The sequence below is a fragment of the Enhydra lutris genome, unplaced genomic scaffold, assembly GCF_002288905.1.
Source record: "Enhydra lutris kenyoni isolate GAN:26980312 unplaced genomic scaffold, ASM228890v2 scaffoldscaffold22, whole genome shotgun sequence".
Taxonomy (NCBI): domain Eukaryota; kingdom Metazoa; phylum Chordata; class Mammalia; order Carnivora; family Mustelidae; genus Enhydra; species Enhydra lutris.
The window spans coordinates 15,944,384-15,965,693 of record NW_019154106.1 but is presented as its reverse complement, the minus strand read 5'-3'; the positions used below and the strand labels follow the sequence as shown (position 1 = coordinate 15,965,693).

The following is a 21,310-nucleotide window of genomic DNA, read 5'->3' as shown; positions in this document are numbered from 1 at the left end:
AGGGGCTCAATCCCAGGACTCTGAGGTCATGACCTGAGCCGAAATCAAGAGCCAGCCGTTTATGCACCTGAACCACCCAGGCACCCCCCCAAGTTGATTTCTTGTCCTAACCGCAGGGACCTGGGCATTCTATACATCGAGCGCAATGTGATTCATAATTTTTTTCAACCTGGGAAAAAAAGGACATTTCTTTTCGGTCCTGAAAAAGAATTAATTTATTTTCAACAAGCCCGGAAGGACCCAGCTGCCAGGAAGGCCTGGGATTCTGGGCCTCCTGCTCACTCTTCTCTTCTTGCCTTTATACCTCTCAACCCTTTCTTTGTTTGAGGGGATGTTCCTGCTTCAGGCTCGACTGGCTCCTGCCCCCTGCCTGCCACTTCTGGTATTCACGCAGGGGTCATTGTCAAGCCCTGGACAAAAGCTCCTTGTACCCTAGGCTCCCAGTCTCCTTGGCACACACTCCTTGTGTTTCCATGTACCTAAGACTCTAGGTCCTGGGTCTGTCCTGCCAGAATGTAAAGGGCTCAGTGGGACCTTGACTCAGGACCTAACAAGCTGGGAGAACAGAAGCCAGTGGGCTGATCCCTTTGGGTACCTAAACTTGGGGAAAAGATGGGGGGACTCAGGAGATATGGCTCTGTTTCTGCATTCCCAGACCCTGAGGACCTACCATAGGCTTTCTTTCCGGCCCTGAAAATCTGTCACATGCCACTGTTTCTTTGTAAGTCAAACTTTGTTTCCTATCTCAACACCACACACACACACACACACACACACACACACACACACACACACACACGAGAAAAGAATTAGGAAAATGCTTAATGTTGTAAGTGCTTGAAGTCAGAAACAAGGAAGGCATTTGCTAAGGCACTTCCTGGCTTGGTGCATGCGCAGGTGATTAGGGCACTGTTTAGGGAGGAACTGAGGTCTGGTGGACAAACATGGAGTTCTAACCACAGCCCAGTTATTAGTCCACAGGAAACATCCTGTTACTATTATAAAGATGAAGTGCTACTTTTTTTTTTTTTTTTTTTTAAAGAACTTTCTAAAAGTCTTCCTTTCCATTCTGATTCAGTTCAAGTCTGTGAGACAGGAAGGTCTCAGGGCAGCCATGCCTGCAACATTAGCTAATCAGACTCCCAAGAAACATTCCATTCTGCTTAGGAGGGCTTTGGAGAATGGTTTGCTCATGGTGGCTTTTAAAATAAACCGAGGGTTGCCAGCTGAATGGGCTCCCTGAGGGGCTAGTGACCTGGTTCCAGGCTGGTGGCCAGAAGGCTTGCCTCCTGGTGGGATGGTGGCTCTGCCTGTTCCCCATCCTCTGTGGATAAAATAGGAAGTCCTGTAGCCTCTGTCCCTTCCCATTTAAAACTGGGGAAACTGAGGCCCAGGAAAGTAATAACAAAAGTTAGTAGTAACAACCAACACCTAGAGCCCTTTATATTAGCTTATCTGTAAGCGTCAAGGGGTGGGGCATGGTGGCCTAATGGCAAGTAAGATTTAGTTTCAGATCCTGGCTTTGCCACTTTGAAGCTGTATGACCTTGTGTAAGTAGCTAAACCTCTCTGAGACTCCATTTCCTGGTTTGTAAAACACTGATAATGGTACCTCTTCTGCAGGGATATTATAAGGAGTAGAAATAATGGATGTAACCTAGAGCAGTGCCTGGAACCTAGGGGGTAACTGATCGGAGGTCTTTCTTTTTATTAGGGGCACAATGCAGGCCAGCCATATGATAAATTGTGTTTTCCAGCCCTGCTTGACAGTAAGAATGGCCCAAGGAACTGGTTGAAAACAGATTCCTGGGCCTCATCCCCTGCAGTCTCTGGAGAGGCATGGGAATCTAGAGTGTAACAAGCCACAAGGTGATTCCTATCAGATGGTTTTGGAACACGTCCAGGAACCCTCTACTTCAACCTCTTGGCTGAGGTCTTTTGCTCTCTATGCACCTGACCCCATATTCAGTAAAGCTTTAGCTTTTGCTTGAAGGTGGACATGATTAAAAGGTCAACTATCATTATACATTCTCAAAGAGAATGTGTCTTGAACTTTGCACAGTAGATTTATGCCTGAAAAGCTGTTTGCAAATGGAATTTGGGGTGTGTAAGTGTGTGTGTGTGTGTGTGTGAGGGAGGGAGAGAACACGCATATCTCTAATACCTTAGTTTACTATTCAAAGGAACGCATTCGATTCAACTAAATGCATATTATTTGAGTGACCATTATATGCTGGGGAGACAATGATAAAGAAGATGGAGGCTCCATCTTCAAGGGGCTTACTTAGGGTCCACGGAGGAAGATGGTCACATAAACAGGCCCTTACAACACTGGTTACATAGGGTTAGCACAGGGAGCTTGGAGAGCATGGAAGGGGAAGCGTGCCCAACTTGGGGCTGGGGCATCTGGGAAGTTCTAGGGGAAGTGACAGCTGAAGGCGAGGCCTGTACACTGGAATCTAGTCTCAAATCCCTTTGCAAAGTGAATGATCCTTCCTTAATTTATCCACGTGGAAAAATGAACTTTCCCATCACAGTCACCTGGATACATTTGTACAACGGTGCAGCGGCACAGATTCTGAGTTCCTGCTAAGGACAAGGCACAGAGTTAAGCATCGTAGGGCACCGAGGGTGACAACGGCCCACTCCTGCCGTCAGGGAGTTTATACCACACCTCCTCAGGACCGATTTCATTTCTCATAGAGGTCATTCATCCAGTGTGATCTGTTTGTGACTGAACAGGTAGTTTATTATTTAGGTCTTAACTCCCTTTGCTGAAAAGACTGTTTATTCTCTTTCTTCACCATGTAGTAGGGAACTCCAGTTCCGAACCACACTTAAACTTGGGCATACATTTTACCCAAGAGAAAAATCAAAGTGCACACTGAGTTCAGGGTACTGTTTGCAGATCCAAGCCATGAGGCCGGGGAGGCCTGGATGGCTCTGTAGGGTCTGTAGGGTCTATATCTGTGACAGCTCGCAGACCTGGCAGTGCCCGTGCTAAGTCAAGCGTTCTTTCCCTCTGGGCCTCAAGGACACTAGTGCCTTTCAAACCACCTGTCTCAGCCCCAAGAAGGGAAAGAGGCAAGGGAGGAACAGAATTTCTTGTGAATTATAATTACATCATGTTTGAACAGAAGATGGCAAGGTATTTAAGCCAGCAGGTGAAGTCCCCACACTGACTGAGCTTGTCTGGGTGTATGGTCTGGTAGGAGCTGCTTAGACCTTTTGAGTGAACCTGTGTTCCCATCTTGCAGATGGGGAACCTGAGGCACCAGAGGTGTCTGGAAGCGGTGTTGGACACCTGGTGGTTTCCACCCTGCTAAACTCATCTTTCAAAATCTCCCCTGGATACTACCCACCACCTCCCCACCCCTGCTTTTCAAAAGAACAAGCCCAAAGCATCTGCCTCCTGTTTTTTGCTAAGTTGCTCCCACTTCCTGAGACCCTGCCCCCCCCCATCTGCCCGGTGAAATTCAACCCATCCTTCAAAGCCCAGCTCAGGTGTCACCTCTCCTCCTGGTTGGAATTCATCTCTCCCTCCCCAGCACTCCTTGGCTTGGCCCTTTCTCTCATTACTTCTCCTAGGGCAACCGGCTTCGCCTCCCAGATCCTCAGTTTTCTCTTTTGTGCACTGGCATAGTAGTAACACCTACAGTCGTCTTGAACCCCTTGTAGCTCGCGGTCTTCTTCGATGATGTGATGAAAGCTGCGGGAAGAGCGAATGCTTACTGAGGCCCATTATGTGTCATGCCCGGGGTTTAAGACTTTTCTGCCGTTATTTCATGTAATTGTCAGTCGGGTCTCCCTAAACGGGTACTATATTAATTTAATTCCGCAGATGAGCGGAGAGGTCCAGAGAGGTGAAATGCCGCTTCCGAGGTCACACAGCTAGTTACTAGCAGAGCTAGGTTTGCCATACGCCAGAGCCGGGGTCCCAATCACCCGACCGGGTCCCGTGCCCGCTCTCTGCCTTTCAGCCGGGGAGGATGGGGGCGGGGAGAACACAGCACACAGCACGTCTCCTACAATTCAGGGGTTCATTCACCCCCATGCCCACCCACCGGGCAGGTCTAGCAGGCCTTCGCTGGATCGTTGTCTAAACGCAGGCCTGGCTGTGCCCTCGGCAGGGATCCCGGTCAACAGCTGGTGACCCAAACCCCGGGCCACGGAGCGGAGCCGAGGCTGGGACGCCTGTACCGCGGGGTACCGGCTAGCGCTGCGCGAGAGCCGCGGAGCGGGTCTCGGGTCCCGAGCCCCAGGAATGTGGGAGGGCTGCGCGGAGAGGGCGGGCACGGCGGGGGCGCTTCCTCTGCCCGCCGGAGGGGAGCCGCCAGGGCGCGCGCGGGGCGCGCCACCGCCCCCTCCCCGCCGCCCGCCAGCCGGGCCGGTTGGGTGGGGGCGGGGGCTGTAGCGGGAGGGCGGCGAGGGGCCGCGGTGCTCTGCAGCCGCCTGGCCGGCCCGGCGGGAGGAAGCGATGAATATTCAGAGGGGGAGGGGAAGGGAGGGGGCTGAGCGCTCGCCGCGGCTCCCTGCAGCCCGAGCCGCATGACGCGCGGAGGAGGCAGCAGGAGCCGCCGGAGCCGCAGAAGCCGGGATCAGGGCGCCGCGCGCGGGGGGTGGGCGCCGCTTGCTCCGCCCCGCGAAGCCCCTGCGCGCCCAGGGACGCGTCCCTCCCGCGGCAGGCGCGCCAGGCTCCGCCGTGTGGCCGCCGCCGCCGCCGCCGCCGCTGCCATGTCCCCGGGGAAGCCCGGGGCGGGCGGAGCGGGGACTAGGCGGACGGGCTGGAGGAGGAGGAGGAGGAGGCGGCGGCTAGAGGCGGCGACTAGGGCGCCCGGGGTCGGGCGCACGGCGGGGCCCGACTCGCGCGTCCCGGGCACGTTCCAGGGCGCGCGGGGCATGAAGCGGGCGACGCGGGAGGCGCGGCCGCCTCCGCGCTCGCCGGGGCTGCGCTGGGCGCTGCCGCCGCTGCTGCTGCTGTTGCGCCTGGGCCAGGTGAGCGGCCGGGTGGGCCCGGGAGCGGGGGTGGGGGGGGGGCGGACACGAAGGGGGGGGGCGGGACTGGCATCCCCTGCACCTGCCCCGGTGTGCCCTGTCGGTGGGGTTCGCGGGAGGTGGTGAGGGGCCCGAGGGCTCCGAGCCCCCCTCTTGGAGGGGGCTCGCAGGAACCCAGCCGGCCTCGCGCGCCGGCGACCGAGCCCCTGCCCCGGCTGCCCAGTCCAGCGCGGCGGGATCCGGGGTCCCGGGGTGCCCGTGGCCTCCCAGTGGAAGCCCCCGCGCTGGCTCCAGGCCGTCTCTGGCCCGGCCCTTCCCGGAGCTGGTCACATCTGGCCGGCGCGGGCCCGGTTAGCCCGCCCGCGGCGGCCGGAGGGGGCGTGTTTGCAAAGGGCTCTCGTCGCGGAGCGGGGCCGGCCTGGCCGAGCGCGGCCGACCTCCGACCCGGCCTGCAGGGGCCCGAGGGGCCGGGCCGACCGGCAGCGGCGGCGGCCGGGGGAGCCGGGGCAGGGCCGGGCGCTGGCCCTCCGGGCCGAGGGGACCGCTTCTGGGGGGGGAGTCCCCAGCCCGGTGAAAGGTGGCCCCTCGCAAGCTTTCGTCAAGGCGACGGTCCCCTTCCCGGAGAAGCTGCTTGCTTCCCTGGGCGTTTATTTCGTGCTTTGTGGGCGCAGGCTCTCCCCGCACCGCCCTGTTTTCTAGCTTCGCTTTTCAGATACTGCTGTGCCTGGCATTTTGGCGACCGACCTTTCTGAAAGCGCCGTTTCCCCTTCGTAGTATTCCCATTGGGGCTGAGGCTGGGCAGCTGGGAGTCGTTCCCATGTCACAGATAGGGAACTTGAGAGGGAGAAGTGAAAGAGCAGAATCACCCAGCCCTGGTCGCGGGAGCTGAGCAAGCGGGTTCGTCTTCACAGCCTTCTAGGAGCCTGCCAGGGTGCTGCACCGGCGGTCGAAAGTGGCCTGGTGATACGCCTATTGTGCATTTTGTTAATGAAAATCTCGCTTGTTTTATACAAACAACAGCTCTAAGGAGATAATGTTGGAAGCCTGGGAAATGAGTTATTGGCTAAGGATGGAACCTGGTTTCAGGGAAAACTTTTCAAGCACGGATAGTGGATTGTCTGAGAGCAGAAACACCATCCTTGGGGCCGCAAAGAAGCCTAGCAAGCAGGATAAGGGAACTGGGGCCTGGGGGCTGTAGGAACTCTTCACACCCAAAGAGTTGCTCTGGGTGCACACCTCCCCTCCCAGTTTTCTTCAGCAGACCTTGGAAGGCAGTGTGACCTCCTCCTGCAGAAAACACTCAATTAGCTCTAGGGCCCGGCTTCAGTTTCCCACACCTTCTTTAACAGCGTTTGTAGGGTGGGCTAACACCACCTGCCCCCAAGAATTGTTTGAGGAGCGTCCACTGGCTAATGTCTGAGAGAGCTTTGTAAACATTAAAAGGTGTCCAGATGGGGTTACGGTAAGACAGTGTGTATGGACCGCCTTCTCCCTGTCCCTGTAAGGAAATTCACATAGAGCAGTCTACGAGATTAAAAAGAAAATTGCCTCATAATTGAAGATCTCTTGGACCAAAGTTTATACTAAAGAAATATTTGTTCTTCATTTATTTTTAGTTTAATTTGACACACATATATTTTTTATTATATTATGTTTTTACTTTGTCCATGGTGGTTGCTAGCTATGCTTTGAATCAGTGAAAAAATGTCTGGGGTAAATTGATTACTTGCCCAATCCTTCCTTGTATTTCAGTAGCAAATTGCTGCTCTCTGCTTGTCCCCTATTCAGATATTTCCTTCCTCTCTAATGTGTTCTGTGGAAACTCAAGGCAACTCTTTATTTCTCATTTTGGGATACATTATAAAATAGGAAATCTAAAAGGCCCTCTGAAAAAGCGTTTTCAAAATCCACAGTTGACAGTTCATTTTGAGAGTGGCTACTTCAGGGAATTTTCGAGCTGGACCAGACTTTCAAGATAGCCCAAACCCTTTATTTTTTAGGTGAGAATATTGAGGCCTAGAGAACACGGCGATCAGGCTGAGGTCACCTGGCAAGGCAGTGCAGGAGCTGGGACTGGAACTTGTGTTGCCTGCCTCTGCCTAGTCTTTTCATGATACTTTCTCTCTTTTTTTTTTTTCCTTCTTCTGCCATGTTTTACTTTGTTGTTACTTTTTTTTTAAAGATTTTATTATTATTATTTTTTAAGATTTTATTTATTTATTTGACAGAGATCACAAGTAGGCAGAGAGGCAGGCAGAGAGAGAGGAAGGGAAGGAGGCTCCTCACTGAGCAGAGAGCCTGATTCGGGGCTCGATCCCAGGACCCTGGGATCATAACCCGAGCAGAAGGCAGAGGCTTTAACCCACTAAGCCACCCAGGCACCCCTATTTATTTTTTTGACAGAGATAACAAGTAGGCAGAGAAGCAAGCAGAGAGGAGGAGAAGCAGGCTCCCCACTGAGCAGAGAGCCTGATGTGGGGCTCCATCCCAGGACCCTGAGTGGAAGGCAGAGGCTTAACCTCTGAGCCACCCAGGTGCCCCTTTGCTGTTACTTTTAACTATAGGTGTAGCCCTACCTCACTGGGTAAGCCCTATACTGTAGGTATAAATTGAATTTTTCAAAAGGAAACATGTTTGAGATTGGAAGTCATACTTGAGATTTCTGAAGTTTGTGTATTTAGGAGATGTGGATGAAGATATCAGGCTGCCTCCCTAACATTTGATTGGTTTTCTGAAGCTTGGATGGTGTGTGTGTGTGTGTGTGTTAAATGGAATCAACTGTAGCAGGTCAAAAAAATGGACAAGGCATGGAAAAGACACAGCTCTGTGAGGGAATTAATAGGGCTGGGTTTGGAGGCTGAAGAGAGGAGATGCTGGAAGTTCCAGTGCTTAGTAGGGGCGGAAAAGCCATTTTTGACCCTGGCATCTCATTCCCCTTCTTCAAGACAGGAAGGACTGTCAGAGATGATTCCAACATGAGGACAGTGCTAGTTGAAGTGTCCGACCCCACCCATTCTCGTAGCATTTTTGCACACTAATTTTGGTTTATGTGTATGCTTTAGGCAATGTGACCGAACGGTCCTGTCCCCGGGCACCCTCCCCTCCTTTTCTTGGGAAATAGTCCTGACAGATCTTTAAGAAATAGCGTGATAGCTGGCTGCTTTAAAATGGGGGGGGAGGGGGAGAAAAGAAGAAAAAAAGGAAGAAAGAAAGAAAGAAGCTGGTGACCGATAGCTGTTTGTTGGTCTTACAGTGTTTTGGATTTGTTTTTTCTTTGCTTTCTTGTTTCCTGGTGAATAATAAGTGTTTGCGTCTGTGATCTATAATAGCCAATTCTTAAGCCTGCTTACCTACCTGCTTCATCCAGACTACAAAAAATATGTTGACTCCTCTTAAATTTGCTTGTTAAAATGTCATATGGGTGACTTTAAATATTTTGTTTTGCTTCAGAACAACAATGGAAAAGCCAAACAATTATGTTTTGTTTGCAGACAGTTTAAGAAAACAGAGCAGGCTGGTTTATGGTTAGACTGTGACTTTGAGCTGATTTCAAGTTGAGCCCCACCATGAAGACAACCACGGATCCCCAAGCTTTCCTGAGCAGGGAGAATCCTGGCTCCTGAGTGAACAATTTTGGTCAGCAAAGAGGTTATTTAGCTCCCAAAAGTAATTTTTTGCTTGGGGTTGAGGCCGAGGTAGAGTTGCTGGATGACTTGTAGGCCTGGGTTTAGCCCACACATGGCCCACAATTACTTCTTAGTCCATTTACTGCTTGGCCAAGGGAATTATTTTGAGTGCAGAGTAAGAGGCAATTTTCTGTATATTTCCTCTTTAACCTCACGCTGCTGGTAATATTATAATTAATAGGTAACGTTATACGTGGCAGATAACTGTGGTCAGGGTTTGAATGCATTATCTCATTTGACCATTTCAGAAATACTAAAAGGTAGGTGCTATTCATGTTCCCATTTTATCTGAGAGAAAACTGGGCTTCTGTGCTTACCCACCATTTGTAACTAGGATTCGGTAGAGCCAGGCATAATGCCTTCACTGCCCCCGTTTACTGTCCCGTGCTGTACAAAGTCATGTATTTTAGAGAAGGTCTTCAGTGTGCACGTGAGACAGAGGACAGACTTGTGGTGAAGAACGGGCTTGTGGGTTCTGAACCCTGATGGGGCAGGGAGTCCTTTTGGCTTTTCTGCATCTTGTACTCTATAGGGTCTGCTCTGTTTGTGATACGGACAACCCAGGTACCTCCTTCCTGCTCGTCTTGCTTTGAGAGCCTGAGTCTTAGTGGAGCCAGGGTCTGGAGTGGAAAGACCTGGGTTCGGGTCTTCGCTCTGCCACTTAGTTGCTGCATAAACTTGGGCAAGTCCCTTAACCTCGGTGACTTCTCATTTCCTTATCTGGAAAATGGGATAACACTTCCTGCTTCCCTGGGCAGCTGAAGAGGAGCAAATATGATAGAAGAAGAACTGCCACATGAAATCTAAGGCACGATTCTAAGGTTGTGGCTACGGCTGTTGTTTGGGGAGAAGTGGGGCTTCACAACATTAGTTCATATAACAAATCCTTATCAGGCGCTTCTCACAGAGTGTCACCTGTGGGCATGCACGGTAAACTTAGCTCAGTCGCAAAACCTTTTTTTTTTTTTTAAATGTTAAGAATTATTTATTTTAGGGGATATTAATAAAAAAATAGTAAGTTGCATAACATGTCCATGATTTTATAGGTAGAGTGAGGCTAACTGTAGTATCTTGGCATATAAATTGTTTATGTTTAATAAAAAGCTGATCTGAAGAAAAATACTGGGTACCTATTTATGAAATGATGATATGGTTATGGCAAACATGTAAAGGTGAAAAATTGCTTAAGTTTAGGAAGTACTGGGCACACAGCAGGCAGCCTGTATTCGTGATTTACAGGCCTTGGGAGTGAGAGGTTACTCTGATCACCCCCAGCCAGCCACTCACAATTGTGATACAGGCTGTGTGTGTGTGATGTCCTCGTTGTCCTCCACCTCCCGCACCCCTGACAGGGATGAGTGGGGGCAGGGGGTCTCTAAGTCGAGATCCCTGGAAACGGCAGGTATCTCAGGCGAGAGAAGTCCATTGTAGTTTGTCACTGCCTCCTATGGCTTTCCTGGTGACCCTGCAGAGGATGGGAGCTGTAGGAAATTTGTTATTACTTCCTTATTAGTGATAACTGTAGTTATCCCATTGTCTCAGAATTTTCATGACATGTATAAATGCCTGGGTGGAGGGGCTGGTGGGACTGAAACGGTGGATTAGGGGGCCTTTTGAAAGCGAAGTAGTGTCAGCTCCCACAGAAGGTCTAATTTTAAACATGCAAATAATTTTCAGTTCCACTTTTCCTTCTTCCTGTTAGAGGAAAGCTGTGCCCTGTTGCCATTTCTGAGTCTTGAGCAGACAATGTTGTCATTATGCTCCAAACTATCTCCTTCTCCAGGGCAGGAATGGGTGGTGGTTTTCTGGGTGCCTGCGCCGGGCCCCAGCCCAGTGTTATTTCATGGCTTCTGGGTAAATAAGTGAGTGAATATTAAAACTTAGCACCAGCGTGGAGTCCGTAACACAGTGGTTCTTAATCTTTCCGGGGGGTGAGGTGAGGGTATGAGACCCTTACAGAGTATGTAAAAGGGAAGTATCTTCTCCCTAAAAGGAATGCACATATTTACAACTTTGTATCCAATTTCAAGGGTTTCATAGACTTTTTGAAACAGCCTAGGATTCTCAGGTTAAAAACCCTCCAATCTAAAGCTGTATAGCATTAGAAAAATATCAGTTTTCTTCAGAGGTAATCACTGTGGGTATCCTTGGTTTCCTTCCAGGAGGAAAAATGTTTCTTTGTAATGATACATGTATCTGCATTAATCTTTTAAAAAAATTACATTGAAAACATTATGTCTATATTGTAGTCTAGTTAGCCTTTTAATTTACTTTGTTATTTTAGAGATTATTTAATACCTTTACTGACAGCTTTAACTCATTCTTTTAAATGACTGCTTGGGATTCTGATGTGTGAAGTTACCATGATTTATTTGACCATGCCCTTATCAGGGGACACTTTAACTGTTTTTAGTGCCCCTTCCCCAAGCCTTTTACAAATCATGCTTCAGAGAATGTCTTTCGTGCCTATTTCTTGTCACTTTCACAAGGATATCCATAGAATAAATTTCTAATTTTAGGATTGTTGCATTAGAGGGTACATGCATTTAAAGTTTGATAGCTGTTGTTAAATTGTTTCCTCCAGAAACATTGCCCCAGTTTGCCTGTACCCACCCACAGGTTTGAGAACTGAGGATTATTAAATTTTATTTTTTTAATCTTTTAAATTTTTTTTTTTTTAAGTAATCTCTGCATCCAACGTGGGGCTTGAACTCATAACCCTGAGATCAAGAGTTGCATGCTTTACTGCCTGAGCCAGCTGGGCGCCCTGAGGATTGTTAAATTTTTAAATGTGTGCCAGTCTGAGAGGTGAAAAATTGTATCTTGCTACTTTTATTTATATCTTTGAATTAGTTGAATATTTTTTCCTATGTTTTGGACATCTGCATTCCTTCCTTCCTTCCTTCCTTCCTTCCTTCTTTACTTTCTAGCTAACTCCCTGTTCATTAAAAAAAAGAAAAAAGATTGCCATTTTGTTATTGATTTGTACAGGGTCTTTGGAAATTAAAGAAGTTAGTACTATGGCTCTCATTTGTGTTGGAAATATGTGTATTTTCCAACTATTTTAGATGTGGCCCTTGTTCTTCAGGGACTCAGAAATAAATAAGATCCCTGGATGGTGAAGAGACTATAGAGCTTGGAACTGGATTGCTTGGTTGGAACCCTGCCTCTCCCATCTAAGTAGCTGTGATCTTGGGCAGGTACCTGAACCTTTCTGATCCTTGGTGTTCACATTTCTAAAATGCTAGTAATACTAATAGTACTTCTCACACAGGGTAGTTGGATAAGTTGAGATTGCTTTATGTCAAAGTTCCTAGTAAATGGGTACAGAAATAGAACAATATTTAACAGAATATTCCATTTACTCAAGAGTTAGATTTTCAAGTTAGGGCACATGGCCATAATTATGACTTGTCGAAATTGTGCCACAGAATCTTTTAAATTGGATTTAAGAGATTAAGTCCACAATAGAAGATTTACACACACACATATGCATATATATGTATTCAAATGTATAATGTGGAGCCATGTACGCTTCCCTGATAGCATAATTTAAACTACGTATCTCAGGACACCTGGCTGGCTCAGTCAGTTAAGTGTCTGACTCTTTGTTTCGGCTCAGGTCACGACCTCAGGGTTGTGAGATCAAAACCTGCATCAGGCTCCGCACTCAGCGGGAGTCTGCTTGAGATTTTCTCTCTCTCCCCTGCCCTCTGTCCCTCCCCTGCTCTGTCTCTCTCTCAAATAAAGAAATAAATCTTAAAAAAGAAACAAATTACATTTCTCTTTTGACAGTGAATATAATTAATCTAGGTTAAATGACCACAAGGTATGACTGAAGAGTGGCCAGGGTGGTCCTAGCCACCAAGAAGCATAGGACTACTGACCCTGGTCTTTATTTTTATTTATTTATTTATTTTTTGAAAGATTTTATTTATTTATTTGTCAGAGAGAGAGAGGGAGAGAGAGCAAGCACAGGCAGACAGAATGGCAGGCAGAGGCAGAGGGAGAAGTAGGCTCCCTGATGAGCAAGGAGCCTGATGTGGGACTTGATCCCAGGACGCTGGGATCATGACCTGAGCCGAAGGCAGCTGCTTAACCAACTGAGCCACCCAGGCGTCCCTGACCCTGGTCTTTAAAAAACAGGGTTCTGCTTGCATTAACTTGAGCATTTCTCTTTGTTCTGTGACCTGGCCAGCTCTGGCGGTGGCTGCCTCCCTGCTCCGGGTACCTTTCCTGCTGGGCCAAGAGGAGTTATTTAATACCACCAATCAAAAGTAAAGATATAATCCTTGGTTCTAATTGCAGGAGGTGGGAGAGCAGGGGAGTCTGTCCTGACTGTACCACTGGTTTCTATAGCTGCAAGGCGGTCCTGCAGCTCCTGCTTCTGGCCCAAGGGCCGCCTTCTTCTCATGTCCTTGTGTCATAGGTGCTCTTCCTTACCCACTGGAAGCGGACCTTGCTGGCAGTCCTGTTCCTGAGCCCGGAGACAGAGAGCTGCAGGGAGCTCGGTGTGGGTAGAGTTTAGCCTACCAGTTGGGAGTCGGACAGACCTGACTCCTCCAAGAACTCTTATGCTCAGAGCTGTACTTGTTCTCATCTGGAAAATGGGGACAACAAAAATACAGATTAAATGGATCCACATAACACGTTCTTAGCTTGAAATAAACCCTCAAAAGATGTTGGCTGTTGTTTTATCATCTTATTTTGCTGGGGGTACTGGCATAAATTAGCTCTTAGAAAGATTTAAAAAATTACGTTTACCTTATAGGTTACAAAGCTCTTCAGCATATATGAGCTTACAGCATTCCTGTGAGTCATTCCCACTATTTACTTATTTATTTAAAAAGATTTTATAGTCTGCCTTCTGCTCAGATCATGAGCCCAGAGTCCTGGGATCGAGTCCCACATCAGGCTCCTTGCTCAGCAGGGAGCCTGCTTCTTCCTCTACCTACTTCTCCCTCTGCCTGCCACTCCCTCTGCTTGTTTTCTCTTTCTCTCTCTGTGTCAAATAAATATTTGGCACAGAGAGCGAGATTGACAGAGAGAGAGAGAGAGAGAGAGAGCGAGCACGAGTAGGATGAGCAGCAGCAAGTAGTGGGCAAAGCAGGCTCTCCAATGTGGGGCTCGATCCCAGGACCTTGGGACCATGAACTGAGCTGAAGGCAGACCCTTAACTGAGCCACCCAGGTGCCCCTGTCCTTCCCACTTAAGGTGTGGCTCAGTCTGTCTCTAAGTGACTTGTCCAATTCAGGTGTCATCTGTCTTTTGCACATAGTGTAGCCTAGTTGTAAAGCTTAATTAAATTTAGAATCAGTGTACAAGAGGCACATACTTTTAGGTTGAACCTTATGAAATATTATTTTTCGTCCTTTGACTATTGGCCCTCAAACATGGTTCCACCTAATATGATCCAGAACATGGGCGAAGTTTGGAAAACCAAAACCTAGATCTATCTGCTGGAAAGCAGTCTGTTTAAAACCATGGGCCGTAAAACCAATTTAATAAGTTATGAGCAGCATTAAAGAATGATGGACTAGAGAGTTTCAGGGTTTACTGCACGTAGAAAAGGTAAGTGTTGTGTCATGAAATTTGTTTCCGTTACATATACTCTGTGCGTATGTGAGCTGAAGTGCGTAGAGTATGAATTTCTTATTGTGGCTTTCAGCATTGGCCCAGAAACTGGAAGCTGCTAGGATAGGCCTTAGAGTGGCAGAAGATGTGGGAGAGGGGTGGGGGTGGCTTTTGTTTCCAGAGACGGTGGGAAACCAGTATAAAGTCCCCAGTTATGCACTCTAAATGCCCCCAAATGTAGCTGAACAGGGTCTCACAGTGGCTGGTGCAAGAGGGACCAGCTTTCAGGGTGGTCCCTAGGAAGGGAGCAGGTCCACTGGAAACCGAGGGGGCCTACTCTTAAGTAATTGCCTTTCTGGAAACTGCAGGGGGACCGCCTCTGAAGAACATCTCTGTAGCACAAGCTATTGGCTATGCTTTGTGTTCTTTGGTTAATGGGTTAGGTAGAAAGCAAACCTTTCCTGCCTACTGTGTCATGTACTCTGAGAACTTAGGAGCAGATCTTGGGGGGTCCGAAGTTCTGAGGGACCATCAGCCATCTGGTGATTAGTGGGGACTCACACTTGGCCTTGCCTGGCCTCACAGCCCAGAATTTTAACCTCCAGGTTGTGCTGCCCTCACTGCACCCATGCTGATCTGCACAGGACCTCATGCTGATGCTCTGGGGGCCCTTAGACCCCACTTGGCTGGAGGGTCCTCATCCAGAGGGGGTTGATTTAATTCCCAGGTGAGTCAGTTTAGGTTGTCATTTTTTTATATTAAAAAAATTGGAAACGTAGATAAATAAAAGAAGAAAGCAAAATTATCTGTAATCTCCACTCCCCTAAACTATTTTTAATGGTAATTTTTTCTTTATGTTTTTATTTTCCTCCTCTCTCCCTCCCTCCCTTCCTTCCTTCCTTCCTTCCTTCCTCCTTCCCTCCTCCCTTTATTTCCCTCCCTCCCTTCCTACCCATGCATCCATCCATCCATCCATCCTAAAATAGGATTACCTGCTAGACATGTTTTGTAACTTATATTTGTGTGTGTGTATTACAATGGAGGGGGCAAATGCATCCCTAGGGGTACCCCAGAAAGCTACAGCATAAACATGAGGCTTTTTCCTGGAGTATCACTCTTACTTAGTGGGAAATATTTTCTAATATTCTTTGGAAACAAACAAATATGGACATATTGTAGATTAGATGTGAGATTTGCATCCAGAATCTTTTCAGCAACCATAAAGAAATCTTCAGTTTCTGGGGATGTGAGTTCACTCTCCTGTCTGTTCTTGGGGGCAGTTTGCGAAGTAGTGACAATATATTGTGAACATTTTCCTTTGCCTGGAGATGTTCTTTTCTCTTGGTAACTTTTAGCGGTTGCATCCTCTACAGAGGTTCCTTATCTCATTTCTCCTGTGATTAATCTTCCAGTTCGTTTTTGACTTTTTTTTTTTTTTTTTTTTTTTTTTTGCCACGATCAACCCTATTCAGATGACTTTGGGATTCAATCTCTGAACACATCTCTGATGGTTGTCTTTGGATAAATTGAGATTATAGAAATAACAGTAGCAGGTGCCACAGGCTGAATATTGATTATGAATTATCATCAGCACTTTTTACGTATGAACTTGTGTAATCCTATGATGTAGGTACAGAGATGGAAACTGAGGCCCCAAGAGTTATGACCTGGTCCGTGGCCACGTACCTCAGCCAGCTGGTTGTGGGCTTGTTTGGGGGTACAAGAGGGATCCAAACAGGACTGCTTACATGCACGGACAGCTGGGTGTGAGGGCAGTTCTCAAATGTAGGAGGGCTGTCTTCTGTGGGATGGGTGCTGCCCAGAGTCATGACGTGGCAGAAGTAAATTACTTCCCAAAGCCACAAAAGATAAGATAGTCTTCGCTATGGATTTTGGATTTTGGAACCATCTGTGATAAAGACTTCTTGAAACTTTGTGGCCTTGGCCCCAATCAAATAAATGACATAATGGCATCTTGTTGGAGTCTTGGTCTTACTGTTGTGAGTGAATTTGGGTTTCATAGAGCTTGAACTTGGGCACATATGACTTAAGAGGGTCCTGTAAGAAGAGGAGTATGGCCTTTGGTATTAGCAGAAGGATGGGTCAAAATCCACACTCTTCTATCTGCCCAGGTGCTTAAGCTACTTGGAACCTGTTGTATCATCTGGAAAGTGATAACGATTGCCAGACCATGAGGTATTAGGGTTAAGGGAGGGAAGTGTAAGGCACCGAGTCCAGTTTGTGATGTTTGGCAGCTCCTTTTCTTTTCACTTCCAATTACCCCTCTTCATTAACACAACATCTCCTGACTTTGGGGCTGCAGTTGCCATGTTCCCAAGGTTTGAGGAGACCTTCTCTGAAGGTGTTCAACTTCTGTGAGCCTTGATGCCTGAGAGTATTATCTAAAATGGGCACCAAATCCCACTGCGTGAGGAGAAATTGTGGGGGATGTAAGCATGAGAGCTTTTCCTTAAGACATGTTGGCCTGTGTGAAGATGCTCTTCTATCCTCTGAATCACAACTGTCTCTAGAAGAGAATGATTTCAGTTAAGTTAGAGCAGGAGATCATGAGAGAAGAGAGAGATCCCGTACAACCAACCAAAGCCAGCCTTTCCTGGAGGAGAATAATGGTCCTGGTGGCCATTTCTCCTTGCTGGTGAGACCATCCCCGCTCATTAAATTCTTCCTCCAGGAATTATTTACTGAGCACTAGCTCATCTTTGAACTCTACCACTCTCCAGCCTAGCTCATGTCTCTTCCATTGCTGTACACCTGCTACATACAGCTCGGTCTCATCATCAAATGCTCATCTTCTGATTTCACGCCTCAGCCTGTTTCTCAGGCTCATCTTATCCTGCAAACCATTCTCCCCCAAAACGATCTCTTTCCTTGTTCTCTGATCCTGCATTCTCATTAGAGTTTAGACTTGATACTGAAATTGTTTTCATAGCTCAGACCTGGGCCTCTGTAACATCAATGATAACCTCCAATTTGGCTTCCTTGTACCTGGCTGCTGGGAGTCTGTTCCTATGATAGTGGACTTCAGGCAGGATGAAGTCACCTTTGTTGATAGTCTCACTCTGGGCTCGTTCATTGGACCGAGCCAGTATAATGCAATGGTTAAAACCCAGGGCTTTAGAGACAGATGCCTGGGTGGGAATTCCTTGTTTTACTTTGACCATGTTAGAACCTCTCCGTGCCTCAATTTTCTTAACTATAAAATAGTGATAATAATAGGACTCAGCTCTCAGGTTGTTATAGGAGGTCCATAAAATAAAGTACGTATTACAGAGAATTGTTCAGCACACTTATTAAATAATAAAGAGAGGATAAATGTACTGGGGTGGGACTTAGACCCTCAGCCTCTTTCTGACCACTGAGTTTGCCACCAGTCTTTTGATTTCTTTTGGAAGATATGTGTGTAGCACTTAGCCTTTGCTCTCCCCTGGAATTTGGCATTTCAGCTTTGCCCTTGAGAGTGTGGTCGGGGTGAGTGAGGCCTTCTTTTCCTTTAAACCAGGGTTTTCAACCACAGCACTATGGATGCTTGGGCCCCATTAAATTTGTTGTTTTGGGGATGGTCCTGTGCTTGGTAGGATGGTTAGTGACATCCCTGCCTGCTAGATGCTGGAAGCACCCCTCCCCCCACCAAAACACACTCACACTTGTAATAATGAAAAATGTCTTCAGATGGTGCCAAATGTCCCCTGAGGGGGACTGTGTCCTGGTTGAGAACCATGGCTTTGGGCAGTGCCTGTGTTGAAGCAAAGGTTTAGGTTGCCAGTACCTGGCAGTCTCAGTAGTGGGGGCTTGCTGTCCCTCCATTTCCATGAGATCCTGTTGGTAACTGATCCGCCTTCCCAGTGATAGTAGGTATCCACGAACCAGAGTTTTACAGATGGGACAGACAGCCAGGTTGCTAGGTCTCAGGAGAGGGCTCACATTTGACTCTCTGCTTGCTCAGGGAGAGTTTTTAGGGATACTGTGGGAGAGGAAGCACTGTGCAAGGAGTCTTGGCACCTGGGGGTTCATTCCTATGCGTCATCACTCCCTGTGTTCTCGGCCTCAGTTTCCTGCCCTGTAAAATGGGGATAACTGACATTATTCCCATCCTCTCTCTCCAGGGTGGGGGAGAAGCCAGTGTTAATGCAGTAGGTGTGCAGCTGGGTATGTGAGGTTGAGGGAGAGGCTCAAACGTGCCAAGTTCCACACCGGAGATAGACCCAGTCAAAGGGAGATCCCATTACAAAGAGAGGCACTGCCAATTTCCCCCTCCCAGCAGCTCCCTGGAGCAATTTTCAGCTTTTAGGCCCCAGGGCATAAACCTAGAGATAATTCTGTCCGAGCTGGGGAGGAGACACCAGCAGGAATGAGGCAGGAGGAGAAACCTGGGAAACCCACTGAAACTCCCTGGTGATGCCGGCCAGCCAGCGGCAAAGAAAATTGGCTTTCGGAAAACTCAGCGAGCATACAGCTTTTCAGGAAAACAGCACTCTGTGAAGCCACTCCAGCGCTCCCAAGTCCGTGTGGGTCAGACCTGGTCTGGACATCCTGTTGTCTGGGGCTCCATTTTCTTTTACCCGGATCCTAGCCCGTTATTCTGCAATGTCCACCATACTGTCTACACTGTGTATGGGGCCCTCCTTTCACCCTTGTGTTGATCGGTGGTCGCGTCTGTTGTAGAGAGGAGGCAACAAAGAGGTGAAAGGACTTGCCCAGAGCCAGGGATGTGGCTGTTCCAGGATCTTCTCCGGCTTTGTGACCAATAGCAACACGATGCTTTCAAAGCCCTGAATTTTCTCATATGCCAAATGGGGACAGTAAACACCTCAGAGGCTGGGGATCTCGATTCCACAAGAAAATGCATGGGGAGGCTCCCAGCATGGCGCCTGGTGCACGCGCGTGCACACACACACACACACACACACACACACACACACAGTGTCCCATTTGGGGCGACTCAGTGATAGCACAGGACATCAGCTCCCATGAGTTTTTCCAGGAATAGCACTGGCTTGCCCTGATCTCATCTACGGTCTGTCTCAGGCCCTGTACGGTAAATGTTTGGGGGTGCAGCTGTCTGGCTCGGGATGTCACCTGGGGAGGACAGAGAGTATGAGAGTCAGGAATGGAATGCGTGATTTCATAGTCTGGCCTCAAACCAGCTAAGCACACTGCCTGGCAACTTGGTAGGTAATCATTACTGGTAAGAAGATAAAAAGGATCATTGAGAGTGAGAAAGGACTCTGAGACATTAGGCCAGGGAAGACAAATGGGTTCCAGTTTGTGTCCATCTGCAAGTGATTGATAGTGGCTACGTGGGGTCCTGCATAGAAGGGAGAGTCCGATCAGTGGGGTTGGCCTGCTCAGCAGGAGAGGGTGCTGGGATCAACTGGTGATGTCTGCTGTGGCCACAAGAAAGGCAAGGAGCGGTGTCCTTGCTGTTTATTTGCTCTCTGGGGCTTAGGACTTGCTCACTGGTGTGTCACCTAGCAAGTCATAAAATCACAAAATCTTTTTTGGAAAAAAAAAAATTTTTTTTTTTAAAGATTTTATTTATGTATTAGAGAGAGAGCATGAGCAGGGGCAGAGAGAGAGAGGGAGAAGCAGACTCTTCGCTGAGCAGGGAGCCCAGCTCAGGGCTCTATCCCGGGACTTGGGGATCACAACCTGAGCGAAGGCAGACCCTTAACTGAGCCACCCACCTGCCCCTCGGAATAGATCTTTGAAGGGTGTCTGATTCTTGAATTTCATCCCTGAGAACGTGAGTTTTGCTTGCGTGTCCTCAATGAGGAGGAACTTGCTCTCCCAAAAGCAGCACGTTGTGTCTTTGGGCACTCCTCCTGGGTAGTGCTTACACCCCTGAGGGGGAAGAAGGCCTTAGAAGCCCCTCTAAGTGGGTCCTTCTCAACAGGCCCCCATCTGCGGAGCTTCTAGGAAATACTGATCGATGCCCGCACTCCTGAGTCATGGGATTTAAGTATCTGGGTGGGTGGGCACACCATCCCCAGCCTTGCTCATTAGTGTTTTTCTTCAAACTCTTCACATGGTGTTAATGTGCAGCCTGGGCTGAGAACTACTGACCACCCCCCCCCTTTTTTTCCCCGAAACAGAAGCCAGAATGGGCACAACTGTCCAGGGTTACAGAGGGTTAGTGGCATGAGGACGGGGAAACCCAGGGAGAAGGACCCTTTATGAAGTGCCAGCCCTATGTGAGGCTCTTTTACTCTCACGCCGAGACTCTTCCTGTCCCACAAACTCTGCTTGAAACCCCCTGTGGCTTCGTGTCACACTTAGTATCAGCCCAGGCAGGTGGTGGCCTGCGAGGCCCTGAAGCTCAGGTCTGGGTGTGAGCAGACCCCTCCCTCCCCTCCGATGTGTCTCATCCACCCACCCCCTTTTAGCCTCCTCATTTCCCACTCCAGTTGCCGCCATGCTGTGGGCCCGGGAACGTGCCTGCTGTCTCTTTCAGGGGCCCTCATGGCAGTGTTCCCCACGTCTTCCTGGCTGCTTCTTAGGCCTTTGCCCAGAGCCCCCTATCCCGCTGTCCTGCCTCACGTCCTCTGTCCTTATCACCGCCTGAAACTGTTCGTAGTTCCTTGTTCTGTTTGCCCACACCCTGGAACCTGAGCTTCAGGAGGTAAGGTCCCTCTCTGTGTGGTGCCTGGCTCCGTCCTTACGCCTGGAGCAGAGCCTGTCACCAAAAGACGTTTGTTGAAGGGGATGAGTGGAAAGAACAGCCCTGACACAAAGCTTGTATTTCCCCCAAGTTACAGTTGACTAGAATTTGGGTTTACTGCCTTCTAGTACTATCTTATTTCCAGTTATGAACTTTTTACCTTTTGTCATGACAGCCCTAAATGTTTGTGTTTGTGTATGTGTGTGTGTGTATTTGGGGAAATCATAGTAATCCTCAGGTGTGGGATTTAGCTTGCTCTAATGAAAAAAGTACAGATGTACAGATTTTTTTAAAAAGATTTTATTTATTTATTTGACAGAGAGAGAGAGATCACAAGTAGGCAGAGGCAGGCAGAGAGTGGGGGGGTGGGGGGAAGC

The 21,310-nt window shown here is 48.4% G+C and overlaps 1 protein-coding gene across 1 annotated transcript in view; it reads left to right on the top strand.

The window, feature by feature from the left end:
- Positions 1 to 4,644: 4,644 nt before the first annotated feature.
- LOC111149742 (protein tyrosine phosphatase, receptor type J) overlaps positions 4,645 to 21,310 on the top strand; it is a 165,077-nt gene continuing 148,411 nt past the window's right edge. Inside the window, exon 1 of the mRNA XM_022506988.1 lies at positions 4,645 to 4,994. Coding sequence (XP_022362696.1) covers positions 4,734 to 4,994 — 261 coding nt within the window. The 5' untranslated portion in view covers positions 4,645 to 4,733. The remainder of the gene's footprint in view (positions 4,995 to 21,310) is intronic.